Here is a 24,759-nt window from a genome sequence, read left to right as displayed (position 1 = left end):
TACCTGTCCAAAGAAGATTGAGGAGTGCTGTCAGTGTGAGGAGTAAATATCTGCACAGGGTAAAAAACAGGGACACTAAGAACTCCTTGATTTAATGGAGGAAGAACCACATGTACCAGAGCCCATGTGTGCAAACTGAAGCTAAATACATTAAAACTCAAAATAAGGTATACATTTTTAACTCTGCAAGCAAATTTGCATTGGCAGTGGATTTTCCATTTTTGATTTCATCAGTTCAGGAACAGATGTCTTTCTGGAAGATGCTTTCATCAAAGACAAGCTGGCAGGCTCCATATAGAGCTAATAAGGGGGAAATTCAAAGAACCATATTATGCAACATGTAAAACTAAATAATTATAACAGTCACAGGCTTATAGGATAACTCAGGTTGGAAGGGACCTCAGGAGGTCTCTAGTCCAACCTCCTACTCAGGACAGTAATCTCAGACCAGGTTGATCCGAGCTCTGTCCCCTTGGGCCTTGAAAACCTCCAAGGATGGCGATGGCACAGCCCCTCTGGGCACCTGCTGCACTGCTTCATCATTCTCCTGGGGAAGAAGTTCTTCCTTAGATCCACTCCTACTTGCCCTTAGTTTTTTAGCAATTTTGGAAGCTGGGGAAGTTAATGAAAAGACAATAGATTCATAAATGAGAAGTCTAGTAAGAGACTGCTTCTAACCTTCTGTGTAATACTGCCTAGCAATGTCATTAAAATTTTCTGACAAGCTTGTAATTTCTGGTAGAAGTGGACTGCATGTTCAAAGTTAACAAATGGGTCCTAAAAACATGGGTTTATCAGACAGGGGTCAGTTATGGTTCCCTTCCCCCTCCTGCGATGCCCTTTCCTCCCTCCTCCATCTCCCCAGTTGCAATGCTGCCACTGGTGCCCACGTGCTCCCTTTGCTCTGCAGTATCGTGCCGTAGCCTCTGCTCTCCTCACCAGTGAGTTACTGATATCAGCATCTGCTGCTGCTCCACACAACGCCACGCTCCCTTGTCCAAGCAGCTGAGCAAGCGGCTGCACACACCATTTGGGCAGTCAGGAGTTGGAAACATGATGGCCAGGAGAGCACGGCGTCCATTCACCCGTGGCTAGGGGGCAGATGAAGTTTTGCAGGCTGCTTGTAGAGGTTCCAAGTAGTACACCTCTCTTAGCCCACCTCGCCTTCAAGGCTTTCAAGGTGGAAGAGCAGAAAGTCAGGCCGGATGACAGAACAGCCACTCAACCCAATGGAGATGACAGCATTCACACCAGGTCGTGTTCGGGAGGATTAATGTCTGAAGGCTCATGAGTGCTTTGAAAACAGTAGGGGCTACAGAAAAACATGCACCAGAGCTTGTCACCATCTTAAAGCAAAATATCTGTGCTGATTGTGTTTGCAAGATAACGCCTAAAATGTTAAGGCTGTGGTCATCTCAACCACAAAGAATCAAACCAGTTCTGATGCAACAACGTTTTGTACTTTTTGAAATTCGTAATTCAGTTTTGGATGCCCATCTTCAGAAACTCACACTTGAACTCACAAGGGATTAGGGTCTGCAGAAGTCAAGCTGAATTTAGCAAATTATTATCTTCAATATTTTTAGAAGACGGATGTTAACTGTCTGAGTGGAAAAAAAAATTACAGTGTGCAGAACCACTGGCGTAAAAAAATACCTCCCAAATATTAATTCTAGCCATGTGCTCATCTGCACAGGGAAGCTAAAAAAACCAACAGCAACAAAAAAAAACAACAGCTACCTCTAAAGAGTATTTGATCATAGCCTTGTATGCACATTCTTATTCCAGAATACAAGTGAGTTGTATTATGTATTGAGTGTTTTGAAGAAAAGAGTGACTGAACTTCAGGTTTATATACTACGTGAATTAACTATCATTTTCAAGTGCAGACAAGCTCTACGTTTTTCTAGAACTATCAAGAGGTGCCTATAGCTAAACCATAAAACCCTGTGCTTTTCCTGCCACTGTAACTGCTGTGATCCCTCTCCCATTTCTTCCACTGTGTATTGTATCTTTGTTGCATCTTAGACCAAAAACTCTTTGAATAAGGACAATGTTTTCCCGTTCATTTTATGGAATGAGGCTCTTGTCCAGTTTAAAGAATTGAAAGAAAAAACACACAGTAATATTTCAAACTTTGGTAATTAACTATGAGCTCAATCCTGGCAGTATGCTATGAAAAGAATAATGGACCCTCAACAGAAATCCAAACAATATCATGCAATACAGACCAGACCCAACACCATCATAACACAAATCATCTACAATCATCGAAGGTTACTGTAGTAGTGCTTGGTGAAACACTGCCATGCCACTGGGGAGTCATATTCTGTACTACAGCAACTATAGTTTCCTGTTTATTTTCCAGTTAAATTCAGAAAAACTGAATTGTTACCCAGAACAGCATGTAGATTATTACCAAATCTAATTCTTCTCCAAAACCTTCCTATTCTTACATGTTCTTGATATTTTAACGAAAACAGCAGCATACGAACCTGAAATCTCATTAACCATCTGCACCAATATGCAGAGCCAGTAAGGAAATGACTTTTTGCAAATTCCTTGTATTCTATATGAAGTATTTATAATGGTAAAAACAGCAAAGCAGGAATCTCAGAACGGCAATAGTGAATTCCAGACCTGTGGGAGAGAAGGATGCACTGCGCTTCTGACATGAAATGGCTTACTTTGAGCAGTTTCATCAGCCCTTCAAGCTGCACCATCAGTTCTCTTCTGCTTTCTTGGAGTGCAGACATCCTCTGTTCCAGTTCATCCTTTCTCTGCCTGTTCAAGTTATATGAAAGAAAAATTCAGAAAATAAACTTTGGGTATTTCAAAACCACGTCAGGAAATTCAGATATAACTCTGCTTTTTGTCACTCCCCCCTATTTCCAATTTACAAAAATATTGCAAAATACCATACAATGACCATGAAACCTAAATACAAAAATCATGCTTTTCACTTAAAATCCAGAAATCTACAGTTAACATCTTGGTAGTAGGAAGCTTTTTTCAAAAGCACTGTATTTTGAGAAAAAAAGCCAGCTTCCTTTTAAGAACACTCTTAACGTCAGAGCCAGGCATCCTGCAGAGCTTTCAGACAAGTAAGAATGAACTATGGGAGGGAAGAAAGAGAAAAAAAAAAAAAAAAAGAGGAGAAAAGGCTGCAGATGTTTGGAAAGGAAAAGCACTGGGCTATCACCTATCTGGATGGAGGCTCGGCAGAGCTATTTCTGTCCAGCAGGGTGACGTATGATCTTTGACACGTTTGTTCTATTCTACCAGAACCCATGTAACAAGAATAGGAGGCAATAAGTGTCTTTCCCTCTCCTTGGCATCAAAAAACCACCGCATTTCTACAGATGCCTGTCTGCGGGAGATCTAAGGAAATATGACCGTATGGTTCGTTTTTATATTTAAAAAAAAACACAAAGAAGTAACTAATACAAAGAGAAATTCAAAGATGAACTGTCAACACGTCCGAAGTTCAGTATCTTGTATGATTTAAAAAATGCTGGACCCCACAAATCACGAACTTGGCAATAATAAATAACTGTAAGAAAAAGCAGATGAGGAAGGCTTATCTAGTCTTTGACAGTTATTTTTGTGGACATAATAATGTCTTCCTCCAAAGTTAAAGGCACCACATATTGAAGACTGAATTTTTAAATGCCTTAGATCTTATCTATACTCTTACACGATGTACAACGGATAAATCATTCTGGGAATTTTAACAACCAACAGGTTTTAGAAGCACCAATTGGACTTCAGAATCCGGAACTGAAACAGGCCTCTTATCAGACGGAATGGATCTGTTGAGTATGGCTTGCTGTTATTGTAGTGACTGTGGATACGGCATACAGCAAGCATTCACCCCAACCAGGAAACTGTTACGGCTGCATTACAGAATTAACCAGTTTCTATACAGATTCTTCAAAGAACAGAACATTATGAGCACTACAGTATGATTAGCTATCCGTGGTATCTTTAAACTCTTTTTGTGTTTTGATGAATGTGGTTATTAAATGCCCCCCCCCAAATATATATAGATAAAAAAAAAACGAGGCGCTGAAGAGATGATTATATACGCATGGTCACCTGGAATCACAGAACCACAGAATTTCTAGGTTGGAAGAGACCTCCAAGATCACTCAGTCCAACCTCTGACCTAACACTAACAGTCCCCACTAAACCATATCCCTAAGCTCTACATCTAAACGTCTTTTAAAGACCCCCAGGGATGGTGACTCCACCACTTCCCTTGGCCGCCCATCCCAGTGCCTCACAACCCTTTCAGTAAAGAAGTTCTTCCTAATATCCAACCTAATCCTCCCCTGGTGCAACTTTAGCCCATTCTATCTTGTTCTGTCACCAGGCACGTGGGAGAACAGACCAAGCCCTGCCTTGCTACAGGCTCCTACATTAAAAAAGCATGATAAACATAGCTCTATATGTTTATATTATCCCTTTTCTGTAGATCAGTTCAAATCCTGTAGCTTTTTATTCTGTAGTTATTTAATAGAACATTCTGGTAAACAATTGCAAATAATGTAAAAATCAACATATTGAATATGTGCAGCTCTCCAAATGTAATTGTTAATTAAGAATCAACATCATTGTGTGTATCAGATTTTGGTTGATGTTCTTTTTTTTCTTTTTTTTTTTTTCATTTCAGGGAAGAAAAAAAGAGGAACTGTTTGTCAATGACAAAAGGTGTTAAATGTTATAGGATAAAAATGACAGGTCAGTCTCTAGAGACAGAAACGGAGAGATGCAGTTTGAGTCATATGCCTGGAACAAACTGATCCATGGCACCTGTGTATAAATGAGCATCCCGAGCACATGCAAGCAGAAGAAACTAAGAACAACAGGACAGAAATGTGTAAGATGACAGATGCAGCCTTACTTCATCCAAGGTTACCTTTGCCAACAATGTGGTAGAGCTGACTCATCCTGATGGGCTGTGTTGTCTGCAAATTTTTAAACCTGTGACAAGCTGATTTTCCACAGATTAACTTTTTCTTGCCTTTATACATGCAATTGAGATGATTTGGTAATGTGTGCTTAAATGTTATTGAAAAGGCACTGCTCACACAGGCCTGCGGAAGGGCTCCTGGGTGGCCGTGACTTGGTGAGTGCGTTGCCATCCCAGCTAACCCAATTGTGAACTTCCAGTGTGATGCTATGCAGTCAAGAAAATTAATGTGTGCTTTGAATTTATTAATGAGAGGGATGTGTGGTGCTAAGAAAGCTAACATTAGCTCTATCTATAGCACCAGTGACTACTTAGGAGACACTGCAGCCAGCCCTGCAGCTTATATATAGAAGAGATGCAGAGGACTTGAGAAAAACTTGACAGCAAGCTGGAGATCTGGCAAACCTGCTGTATGGAGAGACTGAAGAAGTTCACAGAATCACAGAATCCTAGAATGAGGTTGAAAGGGACCTCTGGTTCCAAGTAGACCTCCTCTGAGGTCTCCCCTCAGTCTTCTCTTTTCCAGGATAAACAGGCCCAGCTCTCTCAGCCTGTCCTTGTGTGACGGGTGCTCCAGGCCCCTCAGCATCTTCACAGCTCTCCTCCAGTAGTTCTATGTCCCTCCAGTACTGGGGAGCCCAGAACTGGGCACAATACTCCAGGTAAGGCCTCAGCAGGGCTGAGCAGAGGGGACAGGATCACCTCCCTTGACCTGTTGGCTCTTGACTCTTCCAAATGTACCCCAGGTTAACGTGGCCTTCTTGGCCACAAGGGCACATTGCTGACCACAGTCAGCCTGCTGTCCACCAGGACCCCTAGGTCCCTCTCTGCAGAGCTGCTCTCCAGCAGGTCATTCCCAGCCTGTACTGGTGCTTGGGGTTATTCCTCCCTAGGTGCAGGGCCCTGCACTTGCCCTTGTTGAGCTTCATGAGGTTCCTCTCGGCCCATCCCTCCAGCCTGTCGAAGTCATTTATTCAGGGACAGAGGAAGAAGGGAAGGAGTCAAAATCTCTAAGAACTTGCATTCAGACAGGAATTTTGAAAAAGATCTCTTTGGCTCAGCAGACAAAAGCACAGAGAAAGGCAAGGTTTGGAAAATGGCACTCGGCATACGAAGGTTAGAAATGACATGCAGAGTCCTAGCCCACTGAGCACAGACAAAGCACAGAAGCTAACTGACGAGCACACGAACAGGATGAGGGGATGTGGTATTCTCTCCATCTCTAAAACGAAAGCTCAAATGTCTGCCTGAAATGAAATTCTTTACTCTAACCACTAAGGGCAGTGAGGCCCTGGTGCAGGCTGCCCCAGGAGCTGGGGGTGCCCCATCCCTGGGGGTGCCCAAGGCCAGGCTGGATGGGGCTGGGGGCAGCCTGGGCTGGTGGGAGGTGTCCCTGCCGTGGCAGGGGTTGGAACTGGATGATCTTTAAGGTTCCTTTGAACCCAAACCATTCTGTGATTCTACGAAAGACATCAAGAAACTGGTAAGCTCTTACTGCTCTTGAGATTATTGCCTCACTTCAAAAAACATGTGCTTTATCTGTGGTCTGAACGTGCCTTGTTTCCAATTTAAGCTCTTGGTGCCTATTACATCTTTCTCTGTTGGATCAAACAGCATATCAAGTTGCCTCGCAATATCCTTTTTTCCAGCTCTTGCATAACATTTGTTGATATCTTCTGTTTCCTCCCCAGTTTTTAAACATTTAAAGAATACACACATAGCTATGTAAAGCACATAGCTAGAAAATCTCTGCACTGTTATCATTAGATAAAAGAATGAAAATACCAGTGAGATATGAAATGTACCATAATGTAGCACATTCTGTATGAAAAAGTAATGACAGAATTTGAAAGCTTTAAGTTTTGCCGTATGGGACCAGATTATACTCTGCAGACACCACCTTCAGTTGCAGCAGCTCCGTTACAATAACACTGCACTTTATGGAAAACCTTTAAGCATTAATGGGAAGCACAACAACTTTGCTATTTCCTAAGTGGACAGAAAAAAAGTTTACCCCAGCAAATAAAATACAATGTAGTTTTCAGAGAGCTGTTGATGCCAAGAGCTCAAATTTTAAAATGTACTTTAGATTACAAACACCACTTTTGAAGGTTAAGCTATGAAATTAACTAGCAATGGAAGATGAAATAAAATATAGCCAGAGAATACACTTGTGACTATCCAAGCTCTGAAACATTTTATTCTATAAATACTGACAATTTCTCCAGTACTTAAAAATGTAACCTTGAAGAGGCTTTCAAGATATTTCTCCAGCTGTGGCTGTGTGTCTTAATATTTGTAGGTAGGAATTTTCATAGTTTCAGTGATTAATCAAATAACTAACACTTATCTTCAACTCCACCCTTTTGTACAATACATAAAAAGCAGTTAAAATATTTTTCTTCTCAGTTTTTCTTCTCTGCAAACAGTTTTCTGAACTATACAAATAATTCATTTTCAGAGACTTTTATTTACATCTAAATCCACTTATAAAAGAACAAATTCTAATATGCTGTCAGTCGTCAGAATTCAGCAGTTCAAAGTAAAACATTAGGGTTATTGAAGATATGCTGCTGTTATGCCATCCAGGACAACATTTAGCATTGTCTGTGCTACAGAGCAGACCACAGCGGCTGATCAGCCACGGTACCAAATGCAGACAAGCTTTTAGATATTTCTTTTACCGTAGAAGCCTGAGTTCAGCCAGTAAAGTTGGGTTCTGCTGGGCTTTCTCGGGTGTGGGCTGCGAGGCTTGTTCATGCTCCAGTCTCAGACGCTGAATTTCCTGGAGTATCTCTCTATATCAGTGATAGGAAAGATTAAAGAGGAATAGGGTCAGCCTTTACACTGCTCTTAAAATACTGTTATAACCCTTCAAGCACTCTTTCTGTCAGTCTCCGGTCTAAGTACTCAGTTTTGTTCACGTATGACTGGCACAGACTCAAATCTGAGACAGGTAAGTTAGCGCAGTCCTACAAATTGCTGTAATACACACAGAACGTTTATTACTTAAGTAATAAGACGCATGAAATTGCTCGTGTGCCATATGCTGGCAAGGTCTCTTCAAAACCTTTTGTGTGCAGTGGGCTAAGGGACTGCTCTAAGAGGAAGCAGCTCCATTTTCAGCACCACCCGCTCTTGCACTTATTCCATCAGAAGGGCTCTGAAGCAGCGGCATCGGCAGCAGGGCTGGAGCTGGTTGGCCTCCCACTCAGCCTCGTGAGGCTCCTGGCAGGCAGCAGGAGTAAGCCAAGCACTAGCTCCTGGCCATATCAGCTCATAGGAACAGAGACAAGCTGCCCCGAGGCTTCACAAAGGGAAGGCAAGCAGCTAGCAGCCGCAGCGCCGCACGTGCTCCCAGCTGCTGTGGGTAGGAGATGCATCCCTTGCGGCTCAGCACGCATTTATTACCAGAGAAATAAAATCTTTCTGATCTGAGAGTGAAGATTACAATCTCTAAATCTCTCCCCCTTGCTCTTTCTTTAAGCTGCTCTCCTTATGAAGTTTCATAACAGCACCGATTTAGATCTCCCTTATCTGTGATCTTAATGAATAATTTCAAATACCTGCAGGCTCTCTTGGTAGCGTACTAAAACTATGACACTCACATGGTACAAGGATCAAGGTACACAAACTCTCCAGGAACTGGGACTCCTCCAAATGAACCTTACTAAATCTATTTACCTGGCCTGTTGAGGCTGCCTTGGCAATTCTCAAGGCCCAAGGGCCATGCAAGCCCACGCACCCAGCACAGGGAGACCCGGGTGTAGCTGTGAGGCCAGCACAGCACCGGGACCCCGATGGGACTTGCTGGCTTCTGCAACTGCTCAACAGCTTGCTTTTCAGAACAGCACCCCCTTACTTTCTTTTAGGCAGAGGGACATGAACTTGGCGTGTGGGTGGTGAAGAAGGTAAGTGCAAATGCAGTATTACAACAGTTATCTCTTAACAGCCCCTCTGGAACAAGAGGAGGAAATCAGCTCCTACAGTCCATCTCCTATTTTTTTTCAGGCCTCCTAATTTCCTCAGACTCTTTTGTCTTCCAGCAAAAGGAAAAAAATCCTCATTTTTCCCAACTTATATTTATCCACCCCAGCCTTTCAACCTGCCTGCTCTACTACATAGCTGATTTATTTTCCTGCTGCCACCTGAATGGCTTACCCAGCTGTGATGTTTGCTGGGTTTGAGGGCAGCAATACTGATCCTTGGTATTGGTTAAGATGATTTCAAGAAGATCAGTTAAAAAGATCAACCTGCTCCCTGAGGAATAAATAATAGCACTGCAGCTGCATCAGCATGGTGCTAATTGGTTAATGAGGGAGCTACACCCTTCAACAAAAGATCTAGGAAAACAATCTGGTTAATATAATACAAACAGTTAAAAACAACAAAGCATAGGATTAAAGGCTTTTCTCTCCTCAAATGTTGCTCCTTAAACAATACTGATCAAAGCTTGGTTTTTACCTGTTTTTGTTTTCCAGCTCTGCTATCAGCTGTCTTTGTTGTTTATTGGCATCAAAGTTGAAACCCAGGTCTGTTGGTGGGCGAGGCTGGTGGATGGAGAACAGAGAAAAATTAAACACAGTATTCATTACCTGTTAACCACATATGACACTGTTTGGATCCAGTCCCATGTTTCCTGACTGCCACAGTACAATACTAACAGCCCAGATTGCAAAGCTATTAAAAAAGCTGTGCTGAGCTGGACTACTGGGGCACATCTGATCACGGTGTCTCAGAAATACTGCTTTAGGACTCATGAAATCATAGGACTCTGGCTATGGGTACCTCTGCCTACGCTATGAATCATCTGTTAACACCATCAGTCTGAGGAATTTTATTTGCCATTTTTTAAAAGACCTTCAGAAAAAAATACAGCATACCTACCTGTTCTTAAAGCACAGACAGGCTTCCCTGGGAAGAGATGCAGTTACACCTTCTATCATAAAGTCTTTTAGTGAAACATTGACCTTCCGTTATGTCAGCGAGTGAAGAAAAGTTAAAATAACTTACAGCTAGGGTCAGGATACCTATACCATTGTCGAACATCAGAACACACTGCTGACGGCGTGACTAACTCCTGTTCTCCATTTTTTTTCTTATAATACACTGGCACAATGTAGTGTCATTAATGCTTAGAAATAGTTTGACAGAAATATCTTTACAGCAAGGTCTTCAAACAGCTTCTGCAGCAAGCTGGTACCAATTTCTCGTGCTTTCTCTAGGTCCAGTTTCTCCCCTTCTTCCAATTCATCAACTCAGCAGTGACGCTGGGGTTAAATGAAGTCTTTCAGTGCTGTTAGCTTTTGTGGATTCAACGATAACTAAATGGGAATCAAGGTTCACTGCCTCTTTGTGTTCGGCACACTTTTCACCAGCAGCCATCACCTGAGAAAAGCACTGTGCAATTAAACAAGGATTTGTGCTTTGTGGGAGAACCTGTTAGCAGCAGGGCTGCGGGATGAAGAAGCTGGTTACAAGGACCAAGAATGGTTGGTCCTGGTTGTCCTGGTTCAGTGCATTTCTCCAGTGGAATCCTAAGATGCTGCTTAGGAGGTCTCATGCAACTCAAAACCATCCTGGCCATTAGACACAAGAAGTTCTCCTCGGGAGAACTTGGAGCTGGGGAGACATCTTTTGCTGAGGACAAGTCTCCATGGCTGAGGAACAAGGCAGAACACGGGGTCTGCTCCTGGCACCGGGGCATTACTGCCTCTGATCTCCTTACTCTGGCTGTCTTTGGCTCCAGCATAGATAGGATTCACTCATTTTGGCAGTGCAGATGCAAAGGCCATAGTGCTGTACTTCTTACCACATTTTTGGGAAATGGGCTGTCAGTATCCCCAGAAGTGTGCTACTGGAGGAGATGCTGCGAGCGCTGCCAACCTACCCAACAGTGGGCGTGTGCTGGGACCGGAGCGGGGAGAAGGACCTCGCAGTTCAACTCTGAGCTTGTCACGTTGATGACATTACCACAAGGATGCCTTGGATGTGGCCGGACAGTCCAGAAGTGGGTAAACGGCGCCTGGCAGTCACTGTACCGCTGGTGCCAGAAGGACAAAGGTGCCACGCAGCAGCCGTGCCGAGCGGCAGATCTCCGGGGCTTTGTCAAGAGCCCTGAGTTTCGGCGCTCTGATTTTGCCTTTTCATTCTCATTTGATCTCAAGATTTCAGAGATTTTTTACCACAGCGTTTTCAGAAAGACCTCAGGTTGGGTTCCTGGTTTGAGAAAACACTTTCACAACCACTTCCGGAAAGTATTTGGTAAAAAATACAGCAGATGGATGAAGAGCTCGGCATCCACCGCTGCTTCCACAAGGTGGGCAGTGGCAGCCCCAGGACAGAGGGGGCACACACCGCTACGCTTTGGGCTGTTTCACCGTGCACACCTGGACACAACCATGACCAGACTTTGGCTGAAGCATGGAGAGCTCTCTCCTCGGGCGACACGACACCCACGTGGTGGGGAGGTCTGTGTGTGGTAAGTGAGCCTTGCTCGAGTGACACGACTGCAAGCCGGTCTTCAGCGCTTTCCTGAGCGATCTGATGGCTAATTTGGGAGTTTCCTAATGACGTGGAAATTGTCAGTGTGAAAGCTGCTGGGTAAGGCAGGGCCCGGGCAAGAAGAACCAAACCAGCTTGAGAGTTAAAACAAACAGCGTGAGAAAATAAAACATGACTGCCAGAGAAAGCTCAGTGCAGAAGCCCCGTCCCCTTGGTGGCAGGGTCAGAAAGGGCCCTCTCCATCGGCAGCTGGGGGGCCGAGGAGCCAGAACAGGGCCGCGCTGTTCAGGCGGTGCTGAGGCCTCCAGTGTCGGCAGCAGCACTGCCACCATGCTGTCCTGTCTGAGGTGACCTCTCTGTGAGACCTCTGTCCTGTGCTGATGGCACCTGCTATGACTGGCTGGTTCCCCCAAAATGGTGAGTCACAGCGCTGATATCCTGTGGTGTCCCCGTGTCCCGCTGCCGGCAGGACAAGCGCAGGCGACATGCTTCACCTGCAGCCTCCTCTGGGGCTCCTGGGGCTCCTTCTGAGGCACAGGAAGCTTTGCTCTGCCATGAAGTAGCACTGTGCCTATGAAAACAGCCTCGTCCTTCATCCCTTTCTTCAGAAACCGGGTCCAAAGCCTGAAATCACCCTCATGACCTGAAGTACTCAAGCCCTCAGGAGCAAGGACCAGACTACAGAGGAACCTGAGCCTATATTTGATGCCACTGTCCCATTTCACCTGCACGGTCTCCGAGAGGAGGCGCATCCCACATGCTGCTTGCTCAAATGTCACAAGCCGAGAGGTCATTTGGAAACTGTGCAGTGCACATTTTGTATGACAGTTCGGTATTTTCTTATTTGTTCTATTGCTTCCAAGAGTCTAGTTATGTTTTAAAACTCTAAGTCACCAAATTGTTGGGGTTCGAAAAGACCTTTTGAGATGCCTAATACAAAACCCCTGCTCAAAGCAGAGTCAAGTAGAGTGTGGTACTCAGGACATCACAGAATGACAGAATCACAGAATGGTTTGGGCTGGAATGGACCTTAAAGCTCATCCAGTTCCCACTGGCACCCACCAGACCAGGTTGCTCCAAGCCCCATCCAGCCTGGCCTTGAACACCTCCAGGGATGGGACACCCACAGCTTCTCTGGGCAACTGGTGACAGGGCCTCACCACCTTCATAGTTAAGAATTTCTTCCTTATGCCTAATCTAAACCTACACTCTTAGTTTAAAGCCATTCCCCCTTGTTCCATCACCCCACTCCCTGACACAGAGCCCCTCCCCAGCTCTCCTGCAGCCCCCTTTAGGCACTGGCAGGCCGCTGTGAGGTCTCCCCGGAGCCTTCTCTTCTCCACGCTGAACAACCCCAACTCCCTCAGCCTGTCTGTAGGAGAGGTGCCCCAGCCCCTGCATCATCTCTGTGGCCTCTTCTGGACCCATTCTGTGTCCTTGTGCTGGGGACCCCAAAGCTGAACGCAGTAAGTGTACATCATCCAGCTGCGTGTGAATACCTCCATGGAAAGAGACTCCACAACCTGTAGGGGCGAACTGTTCCAGTGTTTTAGCACCCTTGCCATTTGGAACCGTTTTCTCCTGTTTAAATGAAATCGATCTCATGTCCACTGCCCTTCAGAGGGCACCACCGAAAAAAGTCTGGCTCTGTCAGCTGACTTGCCACCATCATGCAGAAATAAATAATACGACTCATACGAGTCTTCTCAAGGCTAAAGAAACCCAGAAAAAAATCTGGCTGCCAATTGTTCACCAACATCTAAACCTCCCAAGTCCTCGAATGGCATCTGATGCTCAGCCTGAACATTTGCAAAGGGGATTCCTGTGGTGGTGACTTAAAAAGCACCAGGCAGAGGCACTGGAATTTGATCACCCACATTAGCAGATATTTAGTATGGCCCCTGACATATTTTTAGCCCAGCCTAACTATCTCTCTGAGAAATTCTCAGCATGGTTTGGGATTTACCTTAAGCTGAGAACCATCTGCAACAGGTGGTTTGTAGCAGCTGCACTGTTCGGGTGGGTGAGAGAGCTCAGTATTACAGATGCGGGCACTAGAAGTGTGATAAGTATGCTATACACAAAGCCTGAGTGTCTATTGTACGCTCAGGAGTGCTCCGATCTTGAGAAATCACACTTAGCTCTCACCTAATCTGTGCTACATCGTGAACTCAGGAGAAGAAGAGTCTACATTCTTGCATACCCAGAAATTAAGAGTATCAGAGTGCCACGGACAGCACCGAGCCTGTTAGAAAAAACAACAGAGACACAGGTCTAATTGCTAGTGTGCTTGTCCAGAAAATGTCTGACAATTCTAAATATATCTGACCTTGACTGGGTAATAAGACACAGCTCCGGTGCCAGCCTCCCTAATGAACAGGCATCCTGGGAGGCCGCACGCTCCATCCTTCCTGCCAGCAGGAGTGCAAGGTGCAGCCTCGCTCCTGAGAGCACCCCTGGGATTTCTATTTGTGCTCTCTGGGTTAGGCTTTATATAAAACAACAACAAAAAAACAAACACGATGGTCTAATATTAAAAAAACTTTAACTGTCCAGGACATGTAATTTACAAGCTTGGGATAAAAACTCTGCTTACAAAACTGATTGCAGACAACTTAGATGTTTCAAGTAGTTAGGGTGTGAAGAAATTCATCAGGGCACTTAGTTTTTGGTACTTACATAAACCCAAAGCAACCTCAGAGCTTTTGTGTTTGCCTCCAAAAGCACTAAGTTTCTTAAGGCGACGCTCTGGAGGCCAGAACAGGGTATCCATAAAGCTCACATCTGCAAACAATGTAAGAAGGAACTAACAACTACAGACCACTTGGCTTAACCTCAGTTCCTGGAAAGAAAATGCAAAATAGAACTGCATGGAAGTACTTAGAAGATAGGCTAAGTAACAGTCTACACGGAGTTTTAAGAAGAAATCATGTTAAAGCAAACTACGTGCCTTCCATTGGAAAAATATAATCCTGCGTATAGGAGAAAAACTATTAACGATACTTTCACTTTGACCATGCTTCTGACACCCCCTTATGGGTTTTACAGCTTTTTTCTTGGATCTGGTAACATTAAATATTTTCATTAATGTCATGGAAGATGTTATAAAGTATTTGCTTCACATCTGCAGACTGTATCACACTGTGACAAGCTCACAGGACTTTAGAGGACACAATTAAAATATAAAATTATGTGAGAAATTCTAGGAATTGTTTGAAGAAATAGGTTACATTCTATTGAGACAAGTGCAAACTCTCATATTTACTTTTAACCTGCCAATTGTATAAACACCTGGATAAAGGCATCAGTTCTGCAAAAAAGGATCTGCAAATGAGGGTGGTTTGCAAACCAAACGTGGTCAATAACATCGTGCTTTTGCAGATGGAATGGGTTGTTTGAAACAGGGGGTGCTGGGTGCTATCATGCGTGACTTACCCCTGAACTACTGTTCCCAACCTGAGTGTAACTCAAAAAAAGCTAAGAGTCAACTGGAGAGACAGGGTGAACAAGGAGAATGACCAGAGGTCTATAAATAATGACAATGAGGAAAGTCTGAAAGACTGAAGAGAGTAAAAGAAGGAGAGGAGACAACATAAGAACTTTTAAATACACAATGCTTATTGCAAAGAGGGAAGTGATCTATTATTCTTCATGTCCCCTGAGGTAGGAGCATGCTTAGTGGGCTCAAACCAAGCAAGGAATAATTATGTTAAGATTCAGGAAAATCTTTTTATCGGTAGATGAATTTACTGATTGGAACAAATTGCCTCAATGGACTCCATCTGGAGTGGACTCCATCCACTATTTGTTTTTGTTTTTTTTTTTTTAAATGACTTGGCTGAGCGTCTGCCCGAGAAGGCTCATGCAAAGCTGAACTGGCTCACGGTGGGCACTGCCTGCAGCCAGCCCTCCGAAGGGCTCCGGTTCTCATCAACGCGAGTGCTGACAGCATGCGAAGCATCCACATCCATGGCATCCAACTATTACTTGCATAGAGATAAGGGATACGATCGGATTTTAAAAAGCCACGTTCAGCTTTAATTTTCATACTTCAGAGCAAGGCTGTTTGTTTTGCCATTTCCACCCACTACGGATTCCTCACAGGTCACTGTTCTCTTACAAAGGGTGTAAGAGAAAAAAATCCTTTAATCAATAAACAAAGCTCGGTGGCTTTGTTCTCTCTATTTAAATCCAGTTTGGAAACACATCACCTGCTGGTTCCAGAGCTGCAACTTTTTTTCTGAGTATTTTTTCCTGCAGGATTGTAAACAGGAATGTCTCAGAACATTTTTCCCTATACATATGATAAATAATAATCCTATCTTAAAAAGTAAAGTCATCTTTCTTCTAAGATACCCTCAGAATGTCCTATAACTCATATTTCTATCAAATCTAAAGATATTAAAGTTCTCTATTTTCAGCCTTGTGCACTAGATCACAGAATGGTTTGGGTTGGAAGGGACCTTAAAGATCATCTAATTCCAACCCGCCGTCACAGGCAGGGACACCTCCCACTAGACCAGGTTGTTCAAAGATAGATAAATTACAGTTGTTTGAATAAACAACTTCCACTCTCTGCTGTTTTGATTCAAGTCATTTTTAACTTTCTCTTTAAAGCCAGAAAATCTGACTCCCAGGCACCTTTCCGCTCCTACCACCTCTCCAGCCCTTTGATTAGGTTTTCTCTTTCAGTCTTCCTTTTTTCTCTGTTATCATTCTGGTTACTGGTCTCCTTTCAGACTGATTTATAAACCGCTAAAGACCTGAGAGGAAAACCACATTATTTCACAGAAACTAATAAAATATATGACCATCACATTGGCAGTAACAAAGACTGGCTGCTTTTAACCACAAACTATTTATTTATTTATCTATTTATCTATCTATCTATCTATTTATCTATCTATCTATCTATCTATCTATCTATTTATTTATTCAGTTCCTTCTATGATGGGAAGAAGTCTTTGTGTTTAGGTTGCAATTTTGGGTGCCTTTTCTAGTAGCTCAAGAATGGCATTTCTTTCATTTATTTCCTCTAGCTGCCTAGAGCCTGGTGGTCTTAAAGCAAATTTTGCAGTACCTGTGCAATATCCGACATTCTACCCACAAACACACCTGAGATCCAAACACACAGCATGCTGGGCACCTGTGTTCACTTTCTCTCACAGATGAGAAGTCATTTAAGTAACTGAGAACCTCCTATCAGTCACTTTGTTCACAGAATCAGTAGTCCCAATCTTTCCTTGAGTCACTGCTGATCAATAATCCCCCGGATTGTTTTACAACCTACCCAGGAGATGCCACTATTTTCTCTGTGACAGCCAAGTAGCTCCCTGCAGCCCATAAGGAAAAATGCAGCATCGCAACGAAAGAATTTACCAGGGACATGGAGACCTGACAAAGTTTGTCACTACTTTCTCAAGCCTAGATGACTGCAGATTGCTTTGCAGAGTGAGGAGCTTAATGAGCCTTTGCCGCTATCTCTGGAAGTCACTGCTCTTCTGAAAACAGCAAATTTCATGGGCGAGGGAAGTATTACTCGGGGTAGAATGATTCTGGAAAGTGGCTGAGGTGCTGGTGGACGCTGTGTGGGACCTGCTTCTGGCCTAAGGGTTTCTAATTAAGTTCGTATATGAGCAGTGCATTGCATCTTGTGCTTGCAAGTATTTCAGATGCGTGTTCTCAATACTATTGTTAGGAGATAATATTACGTATGATAATAGAAAGTATGAGATATCATTCAAATGTGCAAATACCAACGCGGGTTTCATGCTGGACAGCCTGTATTTCCTAAATGAATGAGTTCCTGCAGAACACAGGGAAGGAAACCTGCCCATAGTCACTGCTCTCATTGCTGCCCAGCATTTTACTATCAACAAATTCTTACTGTCACAGCTTTCAGTAGTGTCTTGGGTACATGGTACACAACTGCAATGGCAAATGCTATTCTTGTAAATCCAGAAAGATTTTATTAGAGCATTTGCATGTTACTAATAACTACCTAGATGAAAGGTACCTGTCCTCTCTGTGAAATCATATGTGGTTCTTAAATCCTCTGCACTGAGAAATAAAAATAAAAACTAAAAACAAGCAATCCAAAACATTCACTTACTAGTCAGCATTCTTACATTTGCACTCCATCTCGCTGGGCAGGTATGAATGACTTGTGTCTTCCAAGATTTATTGCTGCAATTCCTCTCTTTAAACAGCCTAGCACTTTCAGCTCCCTACCTGCCCAGCAGCACTGAGCACCAGGAACACATCCCCTTTCTACGCTCAATGCCATTGCACCAGTGTGAGATGTAAGTTCTTCAAAGTTACTAAAACAACCCCCCAAACCCTATTTTTAACATTTGCATGAGAAAATGAACAGTTCAGATATTTTGTCCTCTTGTAGCTTTCTTTCTTTGTGAGGAGTAAATATCTCAGAAAGAGAATAATCCTTACTGTTATGGCATGGAAGCAATGCAGAGATCTTTTCTTGGCCCTCTTGGACACAGCCCACAGCTTTCTAACATGGGTTCCTGAAGCCCTAATACAGCATAACCAAACCCTAACATGTTATAGATCTGTGCAGAAACAATCTACAAAGTTTATTCAGCATTCTGAAGTATGGCAGAGTGTGTAAAGAGAAAAAAGACTTTTTGATACAGTGACTCCAGTTCTACATCACACAGCAGCAAGACTAAAGCCACAGCTTTTTGAGCTGGAGACTAACATTTTATAAGATAAAATGTTTTTAAAAAAAAAAAGTTTCATAGCTAAGCCAACTCTCCAACATGGCTGATCACCATCCTTTTCTGCTTTCCTGGAGCTTAGCATGAACACTGAATTCTTAAAAGTTCTGAGGATCATCAAAATGGCAAGCCCCATCCTCTCCCAGCAGTAAAATTCATAAGATCGTAAAATCTACTTAAAATCCTTAATATCACATAGGAACGGTACAACCATCTAGCACTGTACTTAAGTTTTCCTATGAATAGGGCATTAAACGTGAGAGAGTGCTGTGCTGGACTATCAAGCTGGGCTGGTATTTGCCACAAGGAGCCTTCAGGCCTCAGCTACAGAACACTTTTTTGGGTAAAAGCAGAGGATTTAATGACACTTTTAACTCAAGCCACCAAAAGCCACTTTGGCAAGCGGCTGCACTCCTCCATCACCTGGATTTGGAAGAAACTATCAAAAACCTCTAAAGCTTGCTTCCTGTGGGCATCGTCTTCCCAGATCCTTGGTGCAAGGACTACACCGTGTCACGGAAAGCCTGCACCAGTATTTTACCTCCCCATCATTGTAGTGTCACAGAATTCTTTATGATCAAGACAGAAATAGAAACAAATAGCAAAATGGTTCATGTAACTACTGTACCCAGAAGAAAAGGAGATCCAAGAATGAGGCTGTGGATTTATCCTGGAAAGATGTACAACACAAAATCAGATTTACTTGTTCTCTCTTTCTTTAAAAAACATGTATGAAATATTGCCTAATGCCTAAAAGAAGAAAAATTAGATGAAGAGAATATTACAAATATTATTTAGGTTGTAGGTACAGTAGATTTAATGAGATGAGATGAGATGATGATAGGCTTTTAGTATTAATGCTGAGGGAAGAAGAGCAACCACATACTGTTTGCAAAAAAGAGCAATATGCGCAAGAACCCAATTATCGTAACTCATCCACATAACTCAACCTAATTACCCACTCATCCATAATTGAGTATTTTCTCATATTTATTAGGTGCTCATGCTTTTCTTAGCAAGGCTGCACAGGTCAGCAGAGCCCTGCCAGGAGCACGGTGTCCCTGTGTCCCCCTGCTCCTGCTGAGTGCCACGGGGTGCCGCGGGGCTCTCGCCATCAGGCAGTGGGAAGCAGCAGGCACTTTGTCTCATTGCCCAGACACCAACCTCTGCTTGTAGGAATCAGCCCGCCCAGGTACATCAGCAGAACCCCAGGAGGACCTGGGAGTGTGCTAACAGAGAAAAGGGGGAACAAGAGCTGAGGCTGAGCAGGTGGCGGGAGGTGGGAGAGGAGACGAAGGAGACATTGGCTTGGCGAGAGGGAGGCAGTGTAGGACACCAGAAACAGAGGGCCTCGGGTTGCCTTGTGCAGTTTTAGCTATATTCAAGTAATATGGCAACACTGAGGTAGGACCTGATATGTATGTAGAAGGAATTTTATAAGAGAGAGTAGGTGAGCGGGCTGGGGACACTGCAGGTCATTTCAATCCCCTGCCTTTATCAAAAAGATAGTGCTCAACAAGAAATACCAAACTTTTTCTTACCTCACATTGACCACCTGAGCAGATCAGCAGAGGGAGACAAACGGTTCTGCTCTTAGAAGCAGTGATTTAAATGAAGTTTGGCATTTTTTCTCTTAAATTTTTCACTTTATTCATTTAGTCACCTTCTGCTTTTCTCTTTTGCTTTCCATCTAATCGGTCTAGTGTAGCCAGCCAACACTTATTTTAATCCACAGCACTCTGCTGTGACCAAACTGGCAAGCCAAGCATAGCCCTGAGCAAGTTAAATTCACTAAAAAGGATTCTGTCCTCTGAGGACTGTTTTGAAGAGAACAGGAGTAACCCAGTCAAAGCTTCTTCTGAGTGAACGCAGACTAAACTGCTGTCTACCAGGGTATAATTGCACTGGTTGCATGCCATGAGCCTCTGCTGCACCACTAAGTAAATTACATGTATCGAGTGACAGATGATGCATTCTCCTTTCTTCTCCTCTCTCCCCATTCATTTTTCTTCTTTAAGAAGAAACAGACTTGGACTTTAAGAATTAACTCTGAGATCCGGCTCAAAATTATTTTGGCCCAGTAAGACTTCAAGCAAAGGCTTTTCCCCTAAAAATGTTAATAGAATGTATTTGTATTCATATTACAAGTGACATTTATTACAGTAACGAGCCTGCAGAAGGCAGTTTTAACATTTTATCTAATTTGAGAAAATGCAGAAACTGATGGACTGAGTCAGATCCATCACCACAAAGTCCACTGTACAATTTCCAGCAGTGATCATTGTCAGCCACTTCAAAGAAAAGAATAAACAACTTTGCATTAGGCTGTTGTATGAACAGCTTCTGCATCTGGAATGCTCTTAATTTCTAGCAGTTAGAGCATGTTAAAAAAAAAAAAAAAAAGCATATTATGTCAGAGAAATAGGGCTGGAGAGGACATCAAGAAATAATTTTGTTCACATCAGCATGTCTCCAATATTCCCAACAGACACTGGTCTATCTTGGTTTTAAAGTCTCCAAATACTCCATAGCTCTTTTATGGCAGCTCGTTCCCATCCTCTACTTTTATTAAGGTCTAGATTCATAGAAAAGTATAGGTGAGAAGGGACCTCTGGAGGTTTCCAGTCCTCGTACTGCTCAGAGTAGGGCCAATTCACAGCAGGTTGCTCGAGACCTCTTCCAGCTGAGCTCTGACTATCTCCAAGGACAAAGATTCCACTTCCTCTCCGGACAACCTCTTCCAGTATTTGACCATCATTATGGTGAAATGTTTTTCTTAATATATAGTTGGAGTTTCCTTCTTGTAAGCACTGCCTGTTGCTTCTCGTCCTTTTGCTGTGCACCTCTGCTATGTCTGGCTCATCAGCTATCAGCTGTAAGATCCCCCTTTGCTTTCTTTTCTCCATGCTGAACATTCCCAGTGCTCAGCACCTCCTCCTACATCTTGTAGGACAGCCACTAAGCATCTTACTGGCCTCTGGGTGTGCTCTGCTATGTCCATGTCTCAAACTGTGTAGCACAGAACCAGACACAGCAGATCTGATGTGGCCTCATCAGTGCTGAATGGAGGGGAAAAATCATTCTTGGCCAGAGACCCTTACCCTCCTGGCTGCACTCTTGCCAATAAAGTCCTGCACGTGCTGGACTGCTGTGCTGCAAGGGCACACTCCTGGCTCCTTTTGCCCACCAGTGCTTCCAGGTCCTCTTCTGCAAAGCCACTTCCAGCCCGTGGGTGCTCAGCCTGCAGCACTGCAGGGGGTTATCCTGTCCCGGGGGCAGGACTGGCACATAGCTCTGTTGGACTGCATGAAGGTGTTCAGAAGATGTGCAGATGTGGTGCTCAGGGACGTGGTTTAGTTGTAGACCTGGCAGTGCTAGGTTAGTGGTTGGAGCTGGTGATGTTAGAGGTCTTTTCCAACCTAAGTGGCTCTGAGATTTTATGGTTGACAGCTCTTTCCTCCAGACTGTCAAGGACTCTTGAGCTAGTACCACACAATGACGTCCTGACATCTGTTTTAATAGTTGCTGTGCTATTTCAAAGCCACCTGACTACTCTGCTGTACTCACCTGCCACAAAGAACACGTTACACGTGTTACAACACATTTACCTTCAGCAGTAAAGACTGGTGCAAACAACCCATTGGGCATCTTTGCTTTGTTCTTATCACTCCTGACTGATCTTCAACATCTTGGTCTTCAGAGAGCCCTGCTGGTCCCCTCCTGATTATCCTACTTTTGATGGTATTGAAAATCTTTTTACTATAGACTGCAGCATCCTTTGAGAAGTGCTCTTTATATTCTCTCCGTCTCTGAATTTCCTGTTAACATTTAACCAGACGTGTTTATGGGCTTTCTTGTGCTTTTCATTCAGTCAAGCTCTCCAGTTCTTGAATGCCATCCTTTCCTAAGGACACCCTCCTTAGCTTTCTTATTGACCCATAAAACAGTTTTTTGTATGGTTTGTTTTCTTTTTGAATTTTGACGCAAAGCTTTCCTGGGCTTCTAATACAGCATTTTTAACAGTCTCCAGGCAGCTTATAGGCTTTCTTTTTTTTTTTCTTTTTTTTTTTTTTTTTTTTTGACTGATCCTTTTAGGATTTTTTCTAATTGTTTAATTTTGACGTAGTTTCCTTTCTTGAAACTGAATATCTGCATATTGGATTTATTTGGCAAGCTCCCTCCTGCTGTTAAATCTGTGTGAGTGATGGTTACTAGCACAGATCAGCCAGCACAGCTAACCCCACGTGAACTCATGCTGGTGCACCATGCAGGACTAAATTCAGGAGGGATTCTTTTTGTGGACTGTAAAACTACTGTTCAAGGAAACATCCTTTATTGCACTCAAACGAGTTTTTGCATCCCCCTCTGAATAGACATTGACTTTGTCTCTATGTGGGTAGCTGACATCTCCCACTGCTTCTTACCTGTCCCAAATGTTGCAGCTTGTCTTTTCTCACTTAACATTTCTTGATCACTACCATCATCTAATCAGGGGGCGGTATTTCTACTCTGTTATTAAAAATTTGGAATTTCAACTGACAAGGATTCTGCAGTTCTCCTCTTTTTCTGTGATATTTTTATATTGCTACCCTGTGTATTTCCTTTACGTTCAATATCATTCCCTTGCCTGCATGTCCTGCTGGCCTGTAAAGCTGGCCACCATCTACTCAATGATTATCTTTCTTTTACTGGCTCTCTGAGATGGCTGTTGTGTAGGGGATGTCATTTGATCTTCCACATTTCAATTCCATATGGGTAGAAAAAATGATTCCCTTTTTTTTGCTTTTGAATTTCCCAGCCTCTGAATCGCTCCTCTCTTTGTTTGCTATTATAAGAAGAGTATTAAAAAAAAAAGGAGCGTGGCTGGAAAATCTCAGATATTCCACATTGCACAGGCAATGAACCCTCCCAGGCGAGCCCTGCAGCTGTGCATGCAGTCCCAGGAGTGCAGGTTGTTCCTCCCCGAGCTGCGATGGCCAGCTTGGACACCAGTCACACGGGGGCTGGCTGAGGAAGGGTGATCTCCTGCTGGCAAGTAATAATTAGAAGCTGCCGCGAAGCAGAGCATTTGGAAGAGTGCCTAAAACTCTGATTCCTTCAGAATATGAGAAGTATGTCTATTTTGGCTGCTATTTTTTGACTGTGAATAAACACTGGGTCTAGTAAATAACCTTAGGTTCCGTGCTGTTGAGCTTTGGACAGGATGGAAGCACACCACTGGTACTCCCAGGTCCTTCTTTCTTCCCTACACTTCTGCCCCTGATGCCTCCCTGCAGGGTAACTTGGACAAGAAGAGAGCAGTGCTTTGTCAAAGGACTTTGCAAGGTCTTAATAAGCTCTAAATGCTGCTTCCTTTACATCCAAAACTGTTGCTTCATTTTTTACCTCCTTCAGAACTACGCACAAGCAATTTGAGGTGATTTACAGCTTTTTAAATGATTAGGATCTTTCAGAACCCGTACTATGACACATTAGTTTTTGTTACTGGAAAAAGTCAAGTCATGAGTAAGAATTCTTCCACCATCTGCCAGACAGAAACTGATTCAGCACTTACTATCTCAATAGTTTTACGTGAAGACTACGTAAAATCCTCTTTTTTCATCTAAAACGGAAAATTTACACTGTCTTGCTTTAATATTCAACATGAACATAGTTTTAGTGAACTGAATGACTTCAGAAATGCAAATACACTATTTGATTGAGATACTGCGAATTGATAGTTAAAAACATTCTAAAAGTGCAATTCTTTTCTAATTAAAGAGAAATATCTGGTCCCATCTGCACCATGGAGTCAGATCGCTGGCTGACCACACGCTGAAGAAAATTATGGGATGGCACGAGCTGACCTTGCTGGAAAGGACTTGAAAGTATTTTTACAGGAAGATGTAATGAAAAGATGAATGAGGACGCTGATGTTAAAATACTGCTCTCGTGACACTAATGGGTGGCAGGAAACATAAATTCTGGCACAGCGGTAAGGCGGTTAGGAGAGGTCATTCCTGCTGCCAGAGGCTGTTGAAGGCGAAGCCTGTATGAGATGCTATCCAGATAATAGCAGGTTTTGCCACAGCGACTGCCTAGAGCAGCAGCGAGGGAGCCTTTGGTGCATTTTGCTCGTAGCTGGCAGAGCAGCCAGGTGCTGGAGCACGCGTTAAGCAGCACACGGTGTGGCGATGTGAGAGGGCAGCTGTAAGCTGAGGGATCTCCACTGCTGCTCCATCCACCTGGAGGAACCACCCTGGTGTCACTGCTCTGCTTCTGTGAGGATAAAGCAACACGAGGACAGATGCCTCCCCTTCCATTTAGGCTATTCTACTGAATTTCAGTAAACCCTTAATTGCCGTGATGCTCTGTGGCAAGTTTCTGTTAAAGCAGTAATTTATTTTCACCAATTTAAAGCTGGTTGGGTGTTTGTTCTAATTTATTCTATAGTAAGTGACTGCAACCATAAAAATACCTCTCTTTCTGCCTTTCAGGCTCTTTCTCTCTGGAATAAATATATTCCCTAACATTTGTTCCATGATTTGTTTTCCTCAGGTATCT

General features: G+C 43.4%; 1 protein-coding gene across 12 annotated transcripts in view; it reads right to left on the bottom strand.

The window, feature by feature from the left end:
• The window catches only part of DTNB (dystrobrevin beta), a 194,579-nt gene that overhangs the window by 58,430 nt on the left and 111,390 nt on the right, over window positions 1-24,759 (bottom strand). For all 12 annotated transcript variants that reach the window (XM_072036668.1, XM_072036667.1, XM_072036665.1 and 9 more), the window contains 3 exons: window positions 9,440-9,525; window positions 7,660-7,773; window positions 2,688-2,784 (listed from right to left, as the gene is read on the bottom strand). In XM_072036668.1, the coding sequence (XP_071892769.1) occupies window positions 2,688-2,784; window positions 7,660-7,773; window positions 9,440-9,525 (297 nt within the window). The remainder of the gene's footprint in view (window positions 1-2,687; window positions 2,785-7,659; window positions 7,774-9,439; window positions 9,526-24,759) is intronic.

This window comes from Anas platyrhynchos, chromosome 3 (genome assembly GCF_047663525.1).
Source record: "Anas platyrhynchos isolate ZD024472 breed Pekin duck chromosome 3, IASCAAS_PekinDuck_T2T, whole genome shotgun sequence".
Taxonomy (NCBI): domain Eukaryota; kingdom Metazoa; phylum Chordata; class Aves; order Anseriformes; family Anatidae; genus Anas; species Anas platyrhynchos.
Note: the sequence above shows the minus strand (reverse complement) of the source record. Positions and strands in the feature narration are given on the sequence as shown.